Source organism: Petromyzon marinus, chromosome 39 (assembly GCF_048934315.1).
Source record: "Petromyzon marinus isolate PM22_M1 ecotype Great Lakes invasive population chromosome 39, UKy_Petmar_22M1.pri1.0, whole genome shotgun sequence".
NCBI lineage: Eukaryota > Metazoa > Chordata > Hyperoartia > Petromyzontiformes > Petromyzontidae > Petromyzon > Petromyzon marinus.
Window position 1 is genome coordinate 6192422 of NC_133705.1, and position 23746 is coordinate 6216167.

Here is a 23746-nt window from a genome sequence, read left to right on the forward strand (position 1 = left end):
CGTGGACACGGGAACAAGAGGATACTGAGACACGGGGACACGTGGACACGAGGACAAGAGGATACAGTGACACGTGGACGTGAGGATATGGAGACAGGGGGACACGGGGACACGTGGACGTGAGGATATGGAGACACAGGGACACGTGGACACGAGGACAAGAGGATACAGTGACACGTGGACGTGAGGATATTGAGACAGGGGGACACGGGGACACGTGGACACGGGGACATGAGGATACGGAGACACGGGGACTTGTGGACGTGAGGATACGGAGACACGGGGCGCTGCGAGGGTGAGTGAGCACCGTACCCATGGCGCCGTGGCCCACGAACTGGCTGACCGATGGCAGCTTGGGCCCCATGGGCAGGGGGGGGCCCGGGTAGGGGAGCTGCGACTGCAGGCACGGCCTGGGGAGAGACGGGGGGAAGAGGTCACAGGGTCTGGACAGGGGTCACGGGGTCAGGTCAAGGTTAGGGCATGGGGGGGGGCAGAGGGGGGGTGGGGGGGTGGATCAAACCCCCACCCTCTCTTCCTCCTGGTCCCCTCTCTCCGCTGTCAACCGTCTACGACGCGTGTCCTCGACGGTTCGGGCTATGGTGGCAGCGCTGTGGTGACCAACCCAGGTGCAAGAAGCAGCTGGGTTCGATTCCCAACCCGGGCGCCTCGCTCTCTACATGGAGTCTGTGTGTGTGTGTTCTCTCTCTGTCTCCGTTTCCTCCGGGTTCTCCCATTTCCTCCTCCTCCCATAGCTAAACCCACACACACAGTGGAACTGGGTATCGACCAACACACAAATAAAAAACATTGCCCCAATGCTCAAGAATCCCCTTGCGAGTCGCTCGATTGGGATCCTACAGCGGCAGCATCGGCAGCATCAGCAGGCTCCCCCGACTCAAGAAACGCGTTCATAACTCCGATCTGTTGTTACCCCTATCCACAAGACATTTGTGGAAACGAAAAACGGCTTGCTAGCTCGTCGGATACCTTCGGTATAAATAAATACTATGAATATTCTTTGGGTCTTTCGGTAACGTCACGTAGATAGGTTCAAAGAAAATAACAAAAAACCACGACGTTTCGCTCGCAACACGAGCGGTCATCATCAGCTTCTAAAGACAAACTGTTTATAAGGGGCTTGAAATGGGCGTAGCACAAATGTCAGCAGCCAATGTTAATGTAAGTGGTGGGTAGCGAAACGCCGTAGTTCTTTGTTATTTTCTTTGAACCTATCTACGTGAACCTTGATTTGAAGCTTTCGTGACTGCAGGAATCCGTGCTCTCTGGTTCTGCACATCTACACCGTTCATCATGCTAAGTCCGCCAATTAAATGCTAATTTTTAACGCTAATTCCTTTGTCAAGGCGCTCTGTTTCCTCTCACACAGCTTAAAGGTCGCGGTCTGAGCTTGGCTGTGTTCACTCCAGCGCTGTCCTCTAGACAGTCTGGTCCCTTCACCTGATGAAGGCCACTTGTGTTGTGGCCGAAACGTCGTGATTTTTGTTGTTTTATTTTTGACCTACGTGACTTTACCGAATAGAACCAAAGAGTATCTTTCGGTAAAGTCACGTGGGTAGAGAATGAAATAAATTAAATCCCGACGTTTCGATCGCAACAAGAAGCGACCGTCTTCAGGTGAGAGAATCAGACTGCTGTAGACGAGGCATTATATGCAATGTGACGAGACGCGACGTGACACGTGACTTTACCGAAAGACGGAAAGAATGTGAATTCCTGCAGTCACGAAAATCATTAAGTCAAAAAATACTCTGATTCTATTGAAGGTGAATTCGTGCCGGTTTGTGGCTGGCCGCTTGGCCGTTTGCTGGGCCCTGTGCTCGGCAGCTTGCAATTAAAGGCGACGCGGAAAAAAGAAGGGTGAGGTAAGGATCATGATGAGCGTAAGGGTCCAGGCCAGGACCTATGGTAGTGGAAGGTCAGGAGCATGGGCAGGTCACGGTTGAGGCGTGGGTCGAGCCAGGGTTCCAGGTCAAGGTGAGGTGAAAGCCAGGCCAGGGTGAGGTGAGAGGTGATAGTGAGGTGAGTGTCAGGTGAGGGTGAGGTGAGTGTCAGGTGAGGGTGAGGTGAGAGTCAGGTAAGAGTCAGGTGAGTGTCGGGTGAGGGTCAGGTGAGTGCCAGCTGAATTTCAGGTAAGTGTCAGGTGAGTGTTGGGTGAGTGTCGGGTGAGTGTCAGGTGAGGGTGAGGTGAGTGCCAGGTGAGGGTGAGGTGAGTGCCAGGTGAGTGTCAGGTGAGTGCCAGGTGAGTGTCAGGTGAGGTGAGTGTCAGGTGAGTATCGGGTGAGGGTGAGGTGAGTGTCAGGTGAGTGTTAGGTGAGTGTCGGGTGAGTGTCAGGTGAGGGTGAGGTGAGTGTCGGGTGAGTGTCAGGTGAGGGTGAGGTGAGTGTCAGGTGAGTGTCAGGTGAGTGTCGGGTGAGGGTGAGGTGAGTGCCCCTACTGCTGCTGGAAAAGCTGCTGCTGCTGCTGCCTGTAGGCCTCCACGGCTCCGCTGGACACGAATTGGCTCAGCTCCAGCGACTCCTTGATCTTCATGAGCACCTCGTAGTTCTCACGGCCGTGCACCTGGAGCGGCACGGGGTCACGGGGTCACGCCACGGCACGAGACGCGACGTGACACCACGAGGCAAAGTCACGTGACACGACAAGGCGAAGTCATGTGACACGACAAGGCGGAGTCACGTGACACGACAAGGCGAAGTCACGTGACACGACAAGGCGGAGTCACGTGACACGACAAGGCAAAGTCACGTGACACGACAAGGCGAAGTCACGTGACACGACAAGGCGAAGTCACGTGACACGACAAGGCGGAGTCACGTGACACGACAAGGCGAAGTCACGTGACACGACAAGGCGGAGTCATGTGACACGACAAGGCAAAGTCACGTGACACGACAAGGCGAAGTCACGTGACACGACAAGGCGAAGTCACGTGACACGATAAGGCGAAGTCACGTGACACCACGAGGCAAAGTCACGTGACACGACAAGGCGAAGTCACGTGACACGACAAGGCGGAGTCACGTGACACGACAAGGCGGAGTCACGTGACACGACAAGGCGGAGTCACGTGACACCACGAGGCAAAGTCACGTGACACGACAAGGCGAAGTCACGTGACACGACAAGGCGGAGTCACGTGACACGACAAGGCGAAGTCACGTGACACGACAAGGCGGAGTCACGTGACACCACGAGGCAAAGTCACGTGACACGACAAGGCGAAGTCACGTGACACGACAAGGCAAAGTCATGTGACACGACAAGGCGAAGTCACGTGACACGACAAGGCGAAGTCACGTGACACGACAAGGCGAAGTCACGTGACACGACAAGGCGAAGTGATGTGACACGACAAGGCGAAGTCACGTGACACAACAAGGCGGAGTCACGTGACACGACAAGGCGAAGTCACGTGACACGACAAGGCGGAGTCACGTGACACGACAAGGCGGAGTCACGTGACACGACAAGGCGGAGTCACGTGACACGACAAGGCGGAGTCACGTGACACGACAAGGCGGAGTCACGTGACACGACAAGGCGGAGTCACGTGACACGACAAGGCGAAGTCACGTGACACGACAAGGTGGAGTGATGTGACACGACAAGGCGAAGTCACGTGACACGACAAGGCGAAGTCATGTGACACGACAAGGCGGAGTCACGTGACACGACAAGGCGAAGTCACATGACACGACAAGGCGAAGTCACGTGACACGACAAGGCGGAGTCATGTGACACAACAAGGCGGAGTCACGTGACACAACAAGGCGGAGTCATGTGACGAGACACGGCGACGCGACATGTCACCGCGTGACTCGGTATGACGCGGCGAGGCACAAGTTGACACGACGTGACACAGCCTGACACACGGTGACGCGATGTGACCCCACCCGCATTTACAGACACGGACGGAGTTACTCAGAGACCCCCGTGGCGATGAGAGGCGAGGGGGGGGGGGGGTAACGAGGGGACTCACGGGGACGTAGTAGACATCGTCATCCCCGAGTCTCCGCTTCTTGGTGCCCGAGGACGTGTGGAGGCCAGGGGAGCCTTGCTTCATGGCTGAGACAAAGATAAAAGATCACCCCGTATAACCTTAACAGACTGTAGGGGCAAGTGCTTTTAGCGAGCAGCGCCTATGAGAGCCGGCACGGCGCACGAGGGGGTGGGTGGACAGCGCCACGCCCGGCCGCCTTTGTCTCCCCAGTGGGTACTCGTTTAAGGTTGACTCGACCTAGAGAAGGCCCGCGACCAGCTCGGATATTCGTCACCGGTGTCAGCCGTGGTCTGCGGTGCAGCGCTAATCACTGTGCAACCGCTCCTCTATATGGGTGTACACACACCCACGTGTACACACATCCATGTGCACATATACAAAGACAAAGAACCCCCCAGAATAGCCTTTAACAGACTGGAGGGGCAAGTGCTGTTCGAGAGCAGTACCTATGAAGGTCGGCACGGCACACGAGGGGGGCGGCGACGTTTACACACCGCGCCAGGCACTCATTTGAGGCTGAATCGACCTAGGGGAGGCCCAGGACCGGTTCAGATAATCGTCACCGGTGTTGGCCGTGAGCGTGAATCGAGCCCAGGTCGCCGGGTTCGTAGCGCAGCGCGCTAACCACTACACCACCACGTACACAAACCCCTTGTGGACGCACACGTACACACGCACGCACGCACGCCACGTGCAAATGTGTCATCACCACTCCCCCCGCCCACCTCCCTGCTCCCCCCCCTCCCTCACTCACGCCTCTTGCCGGGTCCACCGAGCCCCCCCACGGCGCTGGTGCCCCCCTTGCCGCCCCCAGCGGGGTCCAGGGGCTGCTGTTGCCGGTGGAAGTTCTCCTCGTCCGCCTTGCGGTCGCGACCGGGGCACGCGCAGATCCGCGCCTCGAAGCAGCGGCGACCCAGCACCTGCGCGCTGGGGGGGGGAAGGGGGCGGGCGGGGGGAGGGGCACAGAGGTCACGGGGAGAGGTTAAAGGGCATCGTCACGGGTGGCACACGTCAATGAGTTGGCGCGGGAGGTTCGACGGCGTCGGGTTTTGGCGCCCGGCCGGGAGAGCTGGCGCCCGCGTTTGGGCGGCGGCAGGAATGGATTCTGGCGCCGCGGCGTTTGGCGTTGGGACTCGACTCGGCCTCAAACGAGTACGCGGTGCGGCGATGTAAACATCGTCGCTGGGGAGACGAAGGCGGCCGGGCGGGGTGCTGGCCACCCACCCCGTCGTGTGCCGTGCCGGCTTTCATCGGTGCTGCTCGCGAACAGCACTTGCCCCAGCAGTCTGTTAAGGCTACACGGGGGATGTTTGCCTTTGGTGACTGCACGGTTCTGGTGATCGACCTCGTGCTGACCGAGATATCTGTCCTGGGATTAGCCTACGGTGGGAAGGGTGGCGGCCTTACGCGGGGGTCATGGGGTCACAGGACTCACGTACGCCGAGGGAGACATCTTTGGGCAGTTGGGAACGTGGATGATGATGGTGGTGGTGGTGGTGATGGTGGCGGTAATGGTCGTGTTAACAGTGATGGTGATGTTTGTGAGTGGTGATGATGATGATGGTGGTGGTAATGGTCGTGTTAACAGTGAAGGTGATGTTTGTGAGTGGTGGTGATGATGGTGGTAATGGTCGTGTTAACAGTGAAGGTGATGTTTGTGAGTGGTGATGATGATGGTGGTGGTGAGTAGAGATTGTATCCCTCACTCGCGCGTCTCCAGGGTGATGATGATGAGCACGGGTCTCCGGTTCATGCCGCCCACACAGCTGCTGTTGCACATGAAGTTGTAGAGAACCGTGGTGAACTCTGTCCCCACCTGCACACCGCGACCACACATATCACCATGGAAACACCACACCGGTACCACGGTGAGACTGGTGAGTGAGTAGTTGGTGAGGCTAACCTGTGGTGAGTCGTAGGCCACAACCACACTGTGTGTGAGTGAGTGGTGAGTGGTTGGTGAGGCTACTCACCAGTAGTGAGCCGTAGGGCACCTCCACGCTGTGTGTGAGTGGTGGGGCTGGTGAGTGGTGAGTGGTTGGTGAGGCTGCTCACCTGTGGTGAGCCGTAAGTTACCTCCACGCTGTGTGTGTGTCAGTGGTGAGGCTGGTGAGTGGTTGGTGAGGCTACTCACCAGCAGTGAGCCGTAGGGCACCACCACGCTGTGTGTGAGTGATGGGGCTGGTGAGTGGTGAGTGGTTGGTGAGGCTGCTCACCTGTGGTGAGTCGTAGGGCACCACCACGCTGTATGTGTGTGAGTGGTGAGGCTGGTGAGTGAGTGGTGAGTGGTTGGTGAGGCTGCTCACCTGTGGTGAGTCGTAGGGCACCACCACGCTCTGCCGCCCGCTGACCGCGTCCTCTGTGTACTGTGCGTGGTTGTTCCCCTCCACGCGGATCAGGTGACTCGGGGGGGCCGTCTGTCCGGCTAGGGGGGGCACAGCGCGGGCACAGCGTGAGACACGGGGACACCGTGGGGACACCGTGAGACACGGGAACACCGTGGGGACACCGTGAGACACGGGAACACCGCGAGGACACTGTGGGGACACCTTGCCCGAGCCTTCCCTTCCACCGCGTGTCCCCCTCCTCCCCCATCTCTCCTCGGCGTCGTCTCCCTGTGTCTCCCCTCGTGTGTCCCCACCACCTCCTCCACAGCCTTCCCGATATCGCCCCAGTGTCTCTCCCGCGTGATCCCGTGACCCCTCACGTACCGCGTACGGGGTTCACGCACCGCGTGAGGGGGTATACGCACTGTGTGAGGGGGTCACGCCCCGCGTGAGGGGTTCACGCCCCGCGTGAGGGGGTATACGCACTGTGTGAGGGGGTCACGCCCCGCGTGAGGGGGTCTCGCCCCGCGTGAGGGGGTCTCGCCTGCGTGCGCGCGTGAGCTCACCCTCGTTGAAGTCGCGGCCCAGCTCGTGGTTGGGGCACCGCTTCACCACCTCAGTCACGTGCTCCGCCTTCTTGTACACGGGCATGGCGCGCAGCACGCAGCCCGCGGGAGGCGGCGGCACGGACACAACCTTGAACTGGATGGGGCACGTCTTGGCGATCTGGCAGTAGAGCTTCTTCAGGTCCGGAGAATACTGAGGTGATGGGGAGAGGGGTCAGGTGGTGGGTTAGTGAGGTGATGATAGGGAGAGGGGTGAGGTGGTGGGTTAGTGAGGTGATGAAGGGGAGAGGGGTGAGGTGGTGTGTTAGTGAGGTGATGATGGGGAGAGGGGTGAGGTGGTGTGTTAGTGAGGTGATGATGGGGAGAGGGGTGAGGTGGTGTGTTAGTGAGGTGATGATAGGGAGAGGGGTGAGGTGGTGGGTTAGTGAGGTGATGATGGGGAGAGAGGTGAGGTGGTGGGTTAGTGAGGTGATGATGGGGAGAGGGGTGAGGTGGTGTGTTAGTGAGGTGATGATAGGGAGAGGGGTGAGGTGGTGTGTTAGTGAGGTGATGATGGGGAGAGGGGTGAGGTGGTGTGTTAGTGAGGTGATGATGGGGAGAGGGGTGAGGTGGTGTGTTAGTGAGGTGATGATGGGGAGAGGAGTGAGGTGGTGTGTTAGTGAGGTGATGATGGGGAGAGGGGTGAGGTGGTGTGTTAGTGAGGTGATGCTAGGGAGAGGGGTGAGGTGGTGGGTTAGTGAGGTGATGATGGGGAGAGGGGTGAGGTGGTGGGTTAGTGAGGTGATGATGGGGAGAGGGGTGAGGTGGTGTGTTAGTGAGGTGATGATAGGGAGAGGGGTGAGGTGGTGTGTTAGTGAGGTGATGATGGGGAGAGGGGTGAGGTGGTGTGTTAGTGAGGTGATGATGGGGAGAGGGGTGAGGTGGTGTGTTAGTGAGGTGATGATGGGGAGAGGAGTGAGGTGGTGTGTTAGTGAGGTGATGATGGGGAGAGGGGTGAGGTGGTGTGTTAGTGAGGTAATGATGGGGAGAGGGGTGAGGTGGTGTGTTAGTGAGGTCATGATGGGGAGAGGGGTGAGGTGGTGTGTTAGTGAGGTCATGATGGGGAGAGGGGTGAGGTGGTGTGTTAGTGAGGTGATGATGAGGAGAGGGGTGAGGTGGTGTGTTAGTGAGGTGATGATGGAGAGAGGGGTGAGGTGGTGGGTTAGTGAGGTGATGATGGGGAGAGGAGTGAGGTGGTGTGTTAGTGAGGTGATGATGGAGAGAGGGGTGAGGTGGTGGGTTAGTGAGGTGATGATGGGGAGAGGAGTGAGGTGGTGTGTTAGTGAGGTGATGATGGGGAGAGGGGTGAGGTGGTGGGTTAGTGAGGTGATGATGGGGAGAGGAGTGAGGTGGTGTGTTAGTGAGGTGATGATGGAGAGAGGGGTGAGGTGGTGTGTTAGTGAGGTGATGATGGGGAGAGGGGTGAGGTGGGGTGTTAGTGAGGTGATGATGGAGAGAGGGGTGAGGTGATGTGTTAGTGAGGTGATGAAGGGGAGAGGGGTGAGGTGGTGTGTTAGTGAGGTGATGATGGGGAGAGGGGTGAGGTGGTGTGTTAGTGAGGTCATGATGGGGAGAGGGGTGAGGTGGTGTGTTAGTGAGGTGATGATGGGGAGAGGGGTGAGGTGGTGTGTTAGTGAGGTGATGAAGGGGAGAGGGGTGAGGTGGTGTGTTAGTGAGGTGATGATGGGGAGAGGGGTGAGGTGGTGGGTTAGTGAGGTGATGATGGGGAGAGGAGTGAGGTGGTGTGTTAGTGAGGTGATGATGGGGAAACGAGTGAGGTGGTGTGTTAGTGAGGTGATGAAGGGGAGAGGGGTGATGTGGTGTGTTAGTGAGATGATGGGGAGAGGAGTGAGGTGGTGTGTTAGTGAGGTGATGATGGGGAGAGGGGTGAGGTGGTGTGTTAGTGACGTGATGATAGGGAGATGAGTGAGGTGGTGTGTTAGTGAGGTGATGAAGGGGAGAGAAGTGAGGTGGTGTGTTAGTGAGGTAATCATGGAGAGAGGGGTGAGGTGGTGTGTTAGTGAGGTAATGATGCGGAGAGGGGTGAGGTGGTGTGTTCGTGAGGTAATGAAGGGGAGAGGGGTGAGGTGGTGTGTTAGTGAGGTAATGATGGGGAGAGGGGTGAGGTGGTGTGTTAGTGAGGTAATGAAGGGGAGAGGGGTGAGGTGGTGTGTTCGTGAGTTAGTGCTGTGTAGAGGGGTGAAGGCGATGGTGAGGAGCAGGGGTGAGGCACGGGGTGAGTGAGGCAAGGCTGCGTGTGCCGTGTCTCCCTCACCACGTCCCATCATCTCCTTGACCAGCTCTTTGCAAGGATCGCCTTCGCGTCTCCCCGTGTTCCACCACCCCCCGCTCTTCTGTCTACAGTGTCCCCCTGTCCTTCCCCGCGTGTCCCCGTGAGACCCCCCTTTCTCCCCCCATACTGTATACTCCCTTCTCCTGTGCCCCCGGCATCCACTTCCGTATCTACTCCTTGCCTCCCGTGTTTGCCATACCCCCGTGCCCCTTATGCCCCCCGTGACCCCCATGCCCCTATGCCCCCTGTGACCCCCATGTCCCCTATGCCCCCCGTGACCCCTATGCCCCCTGTGACCCCCATGTCCCCCGTGACCTCCATGCCCCCCGTGACTCCGTGCCCCCTGTAACTTCCATGTCCCCCGTGTCCCCCGTAACCCCCATGCCCCCATGCCCCCCGTGACCCCTGTACTCCCCGTGATTCCCGTGTTCCTCGGCCCCCGCGTCCCCCCCCCCCCCGTGCCCCCCATGCCCTCTCGTGCCCTCCCCCCTCACCGTCCACGTGGCGGACTTGGCGGTGCTGCTCTGCTGGAAGGAGACGTCGAACCCGTGGGGGCCCGGGTAGTCCGTGATGGAGGGGATGGCCGCGGCGGGAGACGCCGCCTCGTACGTGGAGCTGGGCTGCGCGTAGGGGGACGGCGAGGCCAGCGGACCCCCGGGCTCCGAGCCGAAGGGGCTGCCCCCTCTCTCCATGCGAGGGGCTCCCTGGACCCCCGTGCCCGACACGGGGCCCAGCAGGGTCGTGTACTGAGGCTGGGATGGAAGCGGGGTGGGGTTGGGGAGGGGGAAGAAGAAGAGGAGGATTAGTAGGGGGGAAGGCGTTGTTGGGAGGTGAGGGAGACGCGGTGAGGAGGAGGTGAGGGAGACGCGGTGAGGAGGGGGTGAGGGAGACGTGGTGAGGAGGAGGTGAGGGAGACGTGGTGAGGAGGAGGTGAGGGAGACGCGGTGAGGAGGAGGTGAGGGAGACGCGGTGAGGAGGAGGTGAGGGAGACGCGGTGAGGAGGAGGTGAGGGAGACGCGGTGAGGAGGAGGTGAGGGAGACGCGGTGAGGAGGAGGTGAGGGAGACGCGGTGAGGAGGGGGTGAGGGAGACGCGGTGAGGAGGAGGTGAGGGAGACGCGGTGAGGAGGAGGTGAGGGAGACGCGGTGAGGAGGTGAGGGAGACGCGGTGAGGAGGTGAGGGAGACGCGGTGAGGAGGAGGTGAGGGAGACGCGGTGAGGAGGAGGTGAGGGAGACGCGGTAACGAGGAGGTGAGGGAGACGTGGTTAGGAGGAGGTGAGGGAGACGCGGTGAGGAGGTGAGGGAGACGCGGTGAGGAGGTGAGGGAGACGCGGTGAGGAGGAGGTGAGGGAGACGCGGTGAGGAGGAGGTGAGGGAGACGCGGTGAGGAGGAGGTGAGGGAGACGCGGTGAGGAGGTGAGGGAGACGCGGTGAGGAGGTGAGGGAGACGCGGTGAGGAGGTGAGGGAGACGCGGTGAGGAGGAGGTGAGGGAGACGCGGTGACGAGGAGGTGAGGGAGACGTGGTGAGGAGGAGGAGAATTTAAGAGCCACCTTTGAGGTAAATGGCAACCAAACATCACAGCAACATCAACGTCGTCGTCAACCTCACCTCACGTCCACAACTCCTCGTCACTTTGCCCCTCGTCTCCCCTGGCTCCCCATCTCCACCTCGTCGTCCCTACCACCTCGTCTGTCGTCTCTCGCCTCTCGTCTCGGCGCGCTCTGTGCGCGGGAGTCGCGTCCCTCGGGGTTTGACAAACACCGCGGTAACCCTAGCGTCTGCGTTACCCCTAGCAACCGGGGCCCCTCCCCTCCCTCCCTCACCTCGCCCCCTACCCCCTTCCTGCTTCGCTTCACTCAACCCCCTCCCTCCCTCACCCTCTCACCTACCCCTCCCCTCCCTCACCCTCTCACCTACCCCTCCCTCCCTCACCTACCCCTCCCCTCCCTCCCTCACCCTCCCACCTACCTCCCTCACCCTCCCTCACCCTCTCACCTACCCCTCCCTCCCACCTACCCCTCACCTACCTCTCTCACCCTACCTCACCCTCCCACCTACCCCTCCCCTACCTCACCCTCCCACCTACCTCCCTCACCCTCCCTCACCCTCTCACCTACCCCTCCCTCCCACCTACCCCTCACCTACCTCTCTCACCCTACCTCACCCTCCCACCTACCCCTCCCCTACCTCACCCTCCCACCTACCTCCCTCACCCTCCCACCTACCTCCCTCACCCTCCCTCACCCTCTCACCTACCCCTCCCCTACCTCACCCTCCCACCTACCCCTCCCCTACCTCACCCTCCCACCTACCTCCCTCACCCTCCCTCACCCTCCCACCTACCTCCCTCACCCTCCCTCACCCTCTCACCTACCCCTCCCTCCCTCACCCTCCCACCTACCCCTCTCCTACCTCCCTCACCCTCCCACCTACCTCCCTCACCCTCCCACCTACCTCTCTCCTCCCTCCCTCACCCTCCCACCTACCCCTCTCCTACCTCCCTCACCCTCCCACCTACCTCTCTCCTCCCTCCCTCACCCTCCCACCTACCCCTCTCCTACCTACCTCACCCTCCCACCTACCCCTCTCCTACCTCTCTCACCCTCCCTCACCCTCTCACCTACCCCTCCCTCCCACCTACCCCTCTCCTACCTCCCTCACCCTCCCACCTACCCCTCTCCTACCTCCCTCACACTCCACAACTACGACCACTCCACACGGAAGGAACCTTGTTCAGAGTGGTGCAACACGACCACCAAAAACGACGACGACACTTGCGCGACTTTAAAATTAACAAAAAAAATAATATATATAACATGAGACGTTTCGGGCAATGGCCCTTCTTCAATGCGAGTGAACAGAGAGCCTCGGTAGAGATTTGGAGAGCCTGAACTTGTTTACTGATGAACAGTGATTCAATGTGTACTGCTTATGAATAGTCACCAATACATGGACATCACACGACTCGGTTTCAGTACCGAGACACCTCCGATTAGCACGGTTGGCTAGGCACGGTGCGAAAGAAGTTCAACATACATGACAAAGACAAAGATCCTCCGTGTAGCCTTAACAGACTGTAGGAGCAAGTGCGGTCTAGCGAGCACCTATGAAGGCCGGCACGGCACACGAGGGGGTGTGGGTGGTCGGGATAACGCCAGACCGCCTTTGTCTCCCCAGTGGGCGATGTTAACACATCGCACCAGGTACTCATTTCAGGCTGAGTCGACCTAGTGGACGCCCTGGACCGGTTCAGATAATCGTCGCTGCACGCATCACACACGCACAGAGACCAAGGTTGCTCTAACCCAGTGGTTCGAAATCTGGGAACCAGAGGGGTTGCAGGCTGCAGTAAAGGTTAAGAACAACTGCTCTAACCGGTAAAATAACGGTTACCGGTTTTCCGCACATATATGAAATGTCCGACAATAACCACGAAGGCGCGTAGCTGCTTTTTTTTCCAAACTATTTTTATTTCACCATTTAATGCCCACTGATCACTGTAGCCCCTTTCTCGGAAGCGACCTGCCCACAAATGATACCTGAACCAAGTGGCTAGTCATCGTGTGGGAACGCACAGCAGCCAAAGTCTCTAAATCGGTGGTTCTTCATAACTAGAAAAGTCACTCGTCGAAACACGAATAAAGCACGTGCACGTAAGTAGCAACTACCTTATATTCTTGGTTCTTTCGGTAAAGTCACGTAGGAGGGAAACAATAAAATAATAAAAATTTAAAACGATAAAATTCTCACGACGTTTCGACTGCAATACAAGCAATCATCATCAGGTGTGAAAATCACAACAATATGTATTTTTTCAAATTTTCTTGTTGTGGTTTTCACACCTGATGATGATTGCTTGTGTTGCAGTCGAAACGTCGTGATAATTTTATTGTTTCATATTTTTATTATTTTATTGTTTCCATTCTACGTGGTGACTTTACCGAAAGAACCAAGAATATGAATCCCTGCAGTCACGAAAGCTTTAAATCAAAAGCAACTACTTTGTTTCATGTAAAATTTTGATTTAAAGCTTTCGGATTCATATTCTTGGTTCTTTCGGTAAAGTCACGTATAAGGGAAACAATAAAATAATAAAAATGTAAAACAATAGAATTCTCACGACGTTTCGACTGCAACACAAGCAATCATCATCAGGTGTTTCATATTGTTTGGGTCTTTCGTTAAATCACGTAGACAGGTTCAAAGAAAATAGTAATTTAAAAAAAAACCTACGACGTTTAGATCGCAACACAAACGTTCATCATCTAGAATTATCTGATTTGGAGCTGTTTCAGCAAACCACATTTTTTTTGTATTAACATTAAATATTTTTAACGACTGAGAACGAAAGGGGTTGCAAGGCTAGAGTAAAGGTGAAGAACCACTCACTCACTGCTCGAGACGCGTGTGGTGATGTTGATGATTCTGAACGTGGAGGGGAAAACCGGCGGACCCAGGGAGAAAAATCCACGCGACCACGTGGCGAGAGAGATAGACACCGCAAACTCCAAATATACAGCAGCAGCAGGCGTCAGCGTCGGGATCGAACCGACGACCTCCTGTACACCAGGCGAGGTCGTTAACATCTCCCAGCCACCGTGATGATGATGAGAGAGAGAGAGACACGCAAACTCCAATTATACAGCAGTAGGCGTCAGCGTCGGGATCGAACCTACGACCTCCTGCACACCAGGCGAGGTTGTTAACATCTATCCACCGTGATGATGATGAGAGAGAGACACCGCAAACTCCAAATATACAGCAGTAGGCGTCAGCGTCGGGATCGAACCTACGACCTCCTGCACACCAGGCGAGGTTGTTAACATCTCCTATCCACCGTGATGATGATGAGAGAGAGAGACACCGCAAACTCCAAATATACAGCAGTAGGCGTCAGCGTCGGGATCGAACCTACGACCTCCTGCACACCAGGCGAGGTAGCTAACATCTCCCAGCCACCGTGGCGTCCCACTGAGAAACGAGAACAGCCGCTGCCACCAAATCTCTCCGTCGCGACAGAACAATCCCGCCACCTCGATCCACCCGACAACAGCAGCAGTTTTTTTTCAGTTTCATTTATTAGGTACTAGCTGTACTACCCGGCTTCGCCCTGGACTTGGATCCACCACGCGCGGCTGCCTTTGTCTCCCCAGTGGCGATGTTCACACACCACACCAGTTACTCGTTTGAGGCTGAGCCGACCTAGGGGAGGCCCAGGACCGGTTCAAATAATCGTCACCGGTGGTGGCCGTGAGCGGGAATCGAACTCGGGTCGCTGGGTTCGTAGCGCGGCGCGCTAACCACTACACTACAATGCGTTACGCTTCCACGTGCGCGGGTCACGTGACAGATTTGACGTCACAGCTCACTTGCCGTGCAAAAAAACATATTTACATTATTGAGCTCCCCCCCCCCCCCCCCAACAAAAAAAGTGTATTTTAATAATTTGTGCATGGTGTACAGTCTGGAAAGTACCCACATGGCAAATTTCAAGTTTGTTGCATGTCGGGAAGTACGCTAAACATTTTGAACAGACACACACACAATCATAACTTTGCCTCTTACATATCTGGAGATAACCCTGTGAGCCATGCGGCGGCAAGAGCAAGCGAGTAAATCGCGTTGCGGAGAGTGTGGGCATGCCCCCCACTCCCTTAGGCAGGGCTCTCTGCGCCTTCATCTACAGAAACGTAGAGCGTGCAGGGTGACGCGAGGCCGTGTCGATTCGTGTGCGTTCGTTAATTGAACGGCTCCACCGAAAACGGTTAGCCGTTCCGAAAACCGGTAACCGAATCTACGCCGCCTAGGCGATTGCATCTGTGTATACTGTACACCATCGTACATGCACAACACACGGTGCACAGTATACATACACCTTTCATACATACACCATGCATACGTACACGATGAATGAATACAACATGCATCATACACACACAACGCATCATACACAATGCATGCATACACCATGCACCACACACAACGCATCACATGCAATGCACCACACACAACGCATCACACACAATGCATACATACACCATGCACCACACATAACGCATCAGACAATGCATACATACACCATGTATTATACACACACAACGCGTCATACACAATGCATGCATACACCATGCATCATACACACACAACGCGTCATACACAATGCATGCATACACCATGCACCACACACAACGCATCACATGCAATGCACCACACACAACGCATCACACACAATGCATACATACACCATGCACCACACATAACGCATCACACACAATGCATACATACACCATGTATTATACACACACAACGCGTCATACACAATGCATGCATACACCATGCATCATACACACACAACGCATCATACACCATGCATCGCGTATACACAACGCATCATACACAATGCATGCATACACAATGCATCATACACCATGCATACACAACGCATCACACACAATGCACACATACACCATGCACCACACATAACGCATCACACACAATGCATACATACACCATGCATTATACACACACAACGCATCATACACAATGCATGCATACACCATGCATCATACACACACAACGCATCATACACCATGCATCACGTATACACAACGCATCATACACAATGCATGCATACACCATGCATCATACACACACAACGCATCATACACCATGCATCACGTATACACAACGCATCATACACAATACATGCATACACAATGCATGCATACACCATGCATACACAACGCATCACACACAATGCATACATACACCATGCATCATACACACACAACGCATCATACACCATGCATCACGTATACACAACGCATCATACACAATGCATGCATACACAATGCAGCATACACCATGCATACACAACGCATCACACACAATGCATACATACACCATGCATCATACACACACAACGCATCATACACCATGCATCATATATACACAACGCATCATACACAATGCATGCATACACAATGCATCATACACCATGCATACACAACGCATCACACACAATGCATACATACACCATGCATCATACACCATGCATCACGCATACACAACGCATCACACACAATGCATACATACACCATGCATCATACACACACAACGCAGCATACACAATACATAGAGCATACACATCATGCATGCATACACCATCTATTGCATGCATCCACCATGCATTCATTGTTCCTACACACCCTCCATAAACCGCATACACTCACCACCTGACGCCCACTCAACCTAACACACCCTCCTAACACACCCTACATGCATGCACACACCCATACGCATTACAGCTTTACACCGTCATCCCACCTACACACACACAACCAGCTACACACACAGGAAACATTCACACACAGGTAGCACACACACAACCATACACACACACAGGTAACACGCACAACCACTCACACACACACACAGGTAACACACAACCATCCACACACACAGGTAACACACACACACCCATACACAATCACGCAGTGTATACACACAGTGCTGTATATACACAAGTAACACACATGCATGTATGTTGTATTTCTTCCGCACTGTACGTAGCCAACCGTGCTAATCGGACGTGCTGGATGTATTGACACAATGTACATACACACACGTATCACACAATATATTGACACAATGTATATACAGCACACACACTATGTATGCACACAATGTATATACGCAATATATACATACACACAGGGAAATACACACAATATCTATAGATACAAAGATCCCCCGTATAGTCTTAACAGACTGTTGGGGCAAGTGCTGTTAGCGAGCACCTATGAAGGCCGGCCCGGTACACGAAGGGGTGGGTGGCCAGCACCACGCCCGACCGCCTTTGTCTCCCCAGTGCTGATATCAACACAACGCACCAGGTACTCATTTCAGGCTGAGTCGACCCTCGGGAAAGGACCCGGACCGGTTCAATAAAAATTCGTCACTGATGCACAAAGACACACACACACAGCAGTGACTATACAGATACATACAGACACACATACCAACCAGGTCACACACACAGCAGTGACTAGATACATACAGACACACATACCAACCAGGTCACACACACAGCTGTGACCATACAGATACATACAGACACACATACCAACCAGGACACACACACACATCAGTGACTAGATACATACAGACACACATACCAACCAGGTCACACACACACAACAGTGACCATACAGATACATACAAACACACATACCAACCAGGTCACACACACACAACAGTGACCATACAGATACATACAGACACACATACCAACCAGGTCACACACACACAACAGTGACCATACAGATACATACAGACACACATACCAACCAGGTCACACACACACAGCAGTGACTAGATACATACATACAGACACACATACCAACCAGGACACACACACGCATCAGTGACCATGTAGATACATACAGACAGACATACCAACCAGGACACACATACACAGCAGTGACTAGATACATACAGACACACATACCAACCAGGTCACACACACACAGCAGTGACTAGATACATACAGACACACATACCAACCAGGACACACACACACACAGCTGTGACTATGTAGATACATACAGACACACATACCAACCAGGACACACACACACAACAGTGACCATACAGATACATACAGACACACATACCAACCAGGACACATACACACAACAGTGACCATGTAGATACATACAGACACACATACCAACCAGGACACACACACACACACAACAGTGACCATGTAGATACATACAGACACACATACCAACCAGGACACACACACACAACAGTGACCATGTAGATACATACAGACACACATACCAACCAGGTCACACACACACAACAGTGACCATACAGATACATACAGACACACATACCAACCAGGTCACACACACACAACAGTGACCATACAGATACATACAGACACACATACCAACCAGGTCACACACACAGCTGTGACCATGCAGATACATACAGACACACATACCAACCAGGTCACACACACACAACAGTGACCATGCAGATACATACAGACACACATACCAACCAGGTCACACACACACAGCAGTGACTAGATACATACAGACACACATACCAACCAGGACACACACACACAACAGTGACCATGTAGATACATACAGACACACATACCAACCAGGTCACACACACACAACAGTGACCATACAGATACATACAGACACACATACCAACCAGGTCACACACACACAACAGTGACCATGTAGATACATACAGACACACATACCAACCAGGACACACACACACAACAGTGACCATGTAGATACATACAGACACACATACCAACCAGGACACACACACAACAGTGACCATGTAGATACATACACACACATACCAACCAGGTCACACACACAGCAGTGACCATACAGATACATACAGACACACATACCAACCAGGTCACACACAACAGTGACCATGTAGATACATACAGACACACATACCAACCTGGTCACACACACACAACAGTGACCATGTAGATACATACAGACACACATACCAACCAGGTCACACACAGCAGTGACTAGATACATACAGACACACATACCAACCAGGACACACACACATCAGTGACCATGTAGATACATACAGACACACATACCAACCAGGTCACACACACACATCAGTGACTATGTAGATACATACAGACACACATACCAACCAGGACACACACACACAGCTGTGACCATACAGATACATACAGACACACATACCAACCAGGTCACACACACACAACAGTGACCATGTAGATACATACAGACACACATACCAACCAGGTCACACACACACACAGCAGTGAATAGATACATACAGACACACATACCAACCTGGTCACACACACACATCAGTGACCATACAGATACATACAGACACACATACCAACCAGGTCACACACAACAGTGACCATGCAGATACATACAGACACACATACCAACCAGGTCACACACACACAACAGTGACCATACAGATACATACAGACACACATACCAACCAGGACACACACACACAGCAGTGACTATACAGATACATACAGACACACATACCAACCAGGACACACACACACACAACAGTGACTATGTAGATACATACAGACACACATACCAACCAGGACACACACACATCAGTGACCATGTAGATACATACAGACACACATACCAACCAGGTCACACACGCGCGCGTGTGAACAACGCGATACAGGTAACACCTCGTCACCCTCTAGCTCACACGAGTGGTCACTGTGTGTGTGTGTACGTGAGTGTGTGTGTACTGTGTGTGTGTGTGTACACCGTGTGTGTGTGTGTACGGTGTGTGTACGTGTGTTTGTGTACGGTGTGTGTGTGTACGGTGCGTGTGTGTACGGTGTATGTGTACGGTGCGTGTGTGTAGGGTGCGTGTGTGTGTACACCGTGTGTGTGTGTGTACGGTGTGTGTTGTTGTCTTTATCTTTGTGTGTACACCGTGTGTGTGTGTACGGTACGTGTATGTACGTGTGTGTACGGTGTGTGTACTGTTTGTATACTGTACTATGTGTGTAAACAGTGTACTGTGTGTATGTACTGTATGTGTATGTACTGTGTGTATGTACTGGGTATGTATGTACTGCGTGTGTATATGTGCTGTGTGTGTATGTACCGCGTGTGTATGTACTGTGTATGTACTGAGTGTGTATATGTGCTGCGTGTGTGTATGTACTGCGTGTGTGTATGTACTGCGTGTGTATGTACTGGGTATGAGTTCGATTCTCGCTCACGGCCACCAACACGAGTGGCGAAAATCTGAACCAAATCAGCCTCAAATGAATACAATCCTGGTGCTGCGTCTAAACATCACCGCTGGGGAGACAAAGGCGACCGGGCGTGGTGTTGACGTCCCAACCCCCTTGCCCCAACAGTCTGTTAAGGCCATACGGGGGATCTTTGTCCTTGTCTTTGCTACATAATGCCTATACAGTACAACCATGCATGCCTGTGCACAAGAACCACGTGCACACGCGCACAGGTACGCGTGTGCACGTGTGTACGTGCGTGTGTGCACGTGTGTGTGTGCACGTGTGTACATGTGTGTGTGCACGTGTGTACATGTGCACGTGTGTGTGTGTACATGTGTGTGTGTGTACATGTGCGTGTGTGCACGTGCGTGTGTGTGCACGTGTGTGTGTGTGTGGTATGTATATACGTGGGTTTATTTAGAGCGGTGGCGGAGCGGTTAGCGCTACGCTGCACTCCGAACCTGGCGACCCGGGTTCGATTACCCGCTCACGGCCAACACAATCGGTGACGATTATTTGAATTGGTCCCGGGCCTCCCCTAGATCGACTCAAGCCTCAAATGAGTACCTGGCGGCCGGGCGTGGTGTTGGCCATCCACCCCCCTCGTGTGCTGTGCCAGCCTGTATAGGTGCTCGCTAACAGCACTTGCCCCAACAGACTGTTAAGGTTACACGGGGGATCTTTGTCTTTTACGTGTGGTATGTATATGCGCGTATCTCACTTAGATACGCGTGCGCGCGTGTGTGTGTATTACTCTGTATTTTGTGTGTGCGCTCCATGTAATACCTGGGGGAACTGTGGCGCAGTGGTTAGCGCATCGCGCTGCGAACCCGGCGTCCAGAGTTCCACGCCGATCATTCACGGGCTATCATCAGTGGCGAGTGGAATCGGTCAACGCGTGTGGAGGCGCGCGTGACAACGAATCCCCGAGTAAATCCACGTATCGGGGAGCGGTGGCGCAGCGGTGAGCGCGCTGCGGGCACGAACCTGACCACCAGAGTTCGATTCCCGATCACGGCCAACGACACCGCTGACGGTGTCGTTGCCCCCCCCTCCCTCCCCCCTAGGTCGACTCAGCCTCAAATGAGTACCTGGCGCGGTGTGCAAACATCGCCGGGCGTGGTGCTGGCCACCCACCCCCTCGTGTGTATGTATGTGTGTATATGCCTGCCTTCATAGGTGCTCGCAAACAGCACTTGCTCCTACAAGCTGTTAAGGCTATACGGGGGGGGTCTTTGTCCGTGTGTGTACGTGTGTACGTGTGTGTGTGTACGTGTGTGTACCTGTGTATGTGTACGCGTGTGTGTATATGTATGTGTGTGTATATGTATGTGTGTGTACGTGTGTGTGTACGTGTGTACATGTGTGTGTGTGTGTACATGTGTGTGTATGTATGTGTGTGTGTACGTGTGTATGTGTGTGTATGTGTGTACGTGTGTATATCTGTGTGTGTGTACGCGTGTGTGTGTATGTGTGTGTACGCGTGTGTACGTACGCGTGTGTGTACGCGTGTGTGTGTACGCGTGTGTGTGTACGCGTGTGTGTGTACGCGTGTGTGTGTACGCGCGTGTGTGTACGCGCGTGTGTGTACGCGTGTGTGTGTGTCACTTACCCCTCCATATTGCACCTGGCTTGTGTTGCTCACGTACAGCATCGTGCGGGTCTCCTCCTTGTCCCTAATTCATGAAACTCTCCCCAACAACTCTCCCCAAAGCCTCACGCCCGCTCCCCCTGCACCCTCTGCCACTCACCCACTCGCTCTCTGTCATTCACCCTCCCTCCGCTGCCCCTAACCCTCACCTGATGCTCTCCCTGTCACTCTCATCGACTCTCTGCCACGCAGTGAGAAGCGACGCAGTGAGGAGTGATGCAGTGGACACAGTGAGGAGTGATGCAGTGACACAGTGAGAAGTGACACAGCGAGGAGTGATGCAGTGGACACAGTGAGGAGTGATGCAGTGACACAGTGAGAAGTGACACAGCGAGGAGTGATGCAGTGGACACAGTGAGGAGTGATGCAGTGACACAGTGAGAAGTGACACAGCGAGGAGTGATGCAGTGGACACAGTGAGGAGTGATGCAGTGACACAGTGAGAAGTGACACAGCGAGGAGTGATGCAGTGGACACAGTGAGGAGTGATGCAGTGACACAGCGAGGAGTGATGCAGTGAGAGTGACACAGTGAGAAGTGACACAGTGAGGAGTGATGCAGTGGACACAGTGAGAGTGACACAGTGAGAGTGACGCAGTGAGAAGTGTCACAGCGAGGAGTGAGTGGCTTCTGTGTAAGGATGTGTGGAGTCGTGGTAGCAGTGTGTGTTAGCGTATTCGCGAGGTTCTGATCTCTGAGTCTCTCCGGGATTGTGTTTTATACCTGCCCCCCCCCCCCGAGGGGGATGACACACCTGTCCCCCCCCCCCACCACACACGCTACCCCCCACTCCCCCACCCCCCGGGATGTCACCTGGCTCAGTGGCGCCTCTAAGCACAGGAACTGGACAGACCACTTTCTCCTGCTCGGCGTGTAAAAAGCGCAATAAATCACTCGCCTTCACTCACCCAAAACTCACCAACACTCACCCAAAAACTCACCAACACTCAGCCAATACTCACCAACACTCAGCCAATACTCACCATCACTCACCCAAAACTCACCATCACTCACCCAAAACTCACCAACACTCACCCAAAACTCACCATCATTCACCCAATACTCACCATCACTCACCCAAAACTCATCAACACTCACCCAAAAACTCACCAACACTCAGCCAATACTCACCATCATTCACCCAATACTCACCATCACTCACCCAAAACTCATCAACACTCACCCAATACTCACCAACACTCAGCCAATACTCACACTCAGCCAATACTCACCATCACTCACCCAAAAACTCACCAACACTCACCCAAAAACCCACCAACACTCAGCCAATACTCACCAACACTCAGCCAAAACTCACCAACACTCACCCAAAATTCACCATCATTCACCCAATACTCACCATCACTCACCCAAAACTCATCAACACTCACCCAATACTCACCAACACTCATCCAAAAACTCACCAACACTCACCAAAAACTCACCATCACTCACCCAAAAACTCACCAACACTCACCCAAAAATTCACCAACACTCAGCCAAAACTCACCAACACTCACCCAATACTCACCAACACTCAGCCAAAACTCACCAACACTCATCCAAAACTCACCATCATTCACCCAATACTCACCATCACTCACCCAAAACTCATCAACACTCACCCAATACTCACCAACACTCACCCAAAAACTCACCAACACTTACCCAAAACTCACCATCACTCACCCAAAACTCACCAACACTCACCCAATACTCACCATCACTCACCCAGTACTCGCAACTCACCCGCCACTCACCCCCATCACTCACCCGATACTCACCCGATATTCACCACTCACCCAATACTCAACACTCACCCATCTCTTTCTCTCCTCCGCTCCTCCAACTCTCCCCCCATCACTCACTCATCACTTTGACACCCATCACTCTCTCCCTCCCTCCACGTGATGGAGAGCGAGCTATGCAGAAGGGCCACTGCCGAAGCGTCGTCTGTATACACGTCACCCTTTTAAGGCCTCACACGCGCGCGTGCGCTCCGTGTTGTTATTGACGCGGC

General features: G+C 54.2%; 1 protein-coding gene across 4 annotated transcripts in view; it reads right to left on the reverse strand.

The window, feature by feature from the left end:
• The window catches only part of LOC142930465 (tumor protein 63-like), a 30791-nt gene extending 8339 nt beyond the window's left edge, over window positions 1-22452 (reverse strand). For 2 of the 4 annotated variants that reach the window (XM_076072862.1, XM_076072865.1), the window contains exons 1-9: window positions 21688-22452; window positions 9741-9998; window positions 6915-7107; window positions 6328-6446; window positions 5728-5837; window positions 4776-4948; window positions 4001-4086; window positions 2456-2580; window positions 313-443 (exon numbers count right to left, since the gene is read on the reverse strand). In XM_076072862.1, the coding sequence (XP_075928977.1) occupies window positions 313-443; window positions 2456-2580; window positions 4001-4086; window positions 4776-4948; window positions 5728-5837; window positions 6328-6446; window positions 6915-7107; window positions 9741-9998; window positions 21688-21729 (1237 nt within the window). In that variant the 5' untranslated portion in view covers window positions 21730-22452. Of the gene's footprint in view, window positions 1-312; window positions 444-2455; window positions 2581-4000; window positions 4087-4775; window positions 4949-5727; window positions 5838-6327; window positions 6447-6914; window positions 7108-9740; window positions 9999-10855; window positions 11036-21687 lie in introns of those variants that run through there. The other 2 variants (XM_076072863.1, XM_076072864.1) reach the window with 2 other exon arrangements.
• Window positions 22453-23746: the final 1294 nt, after the last annotated feature.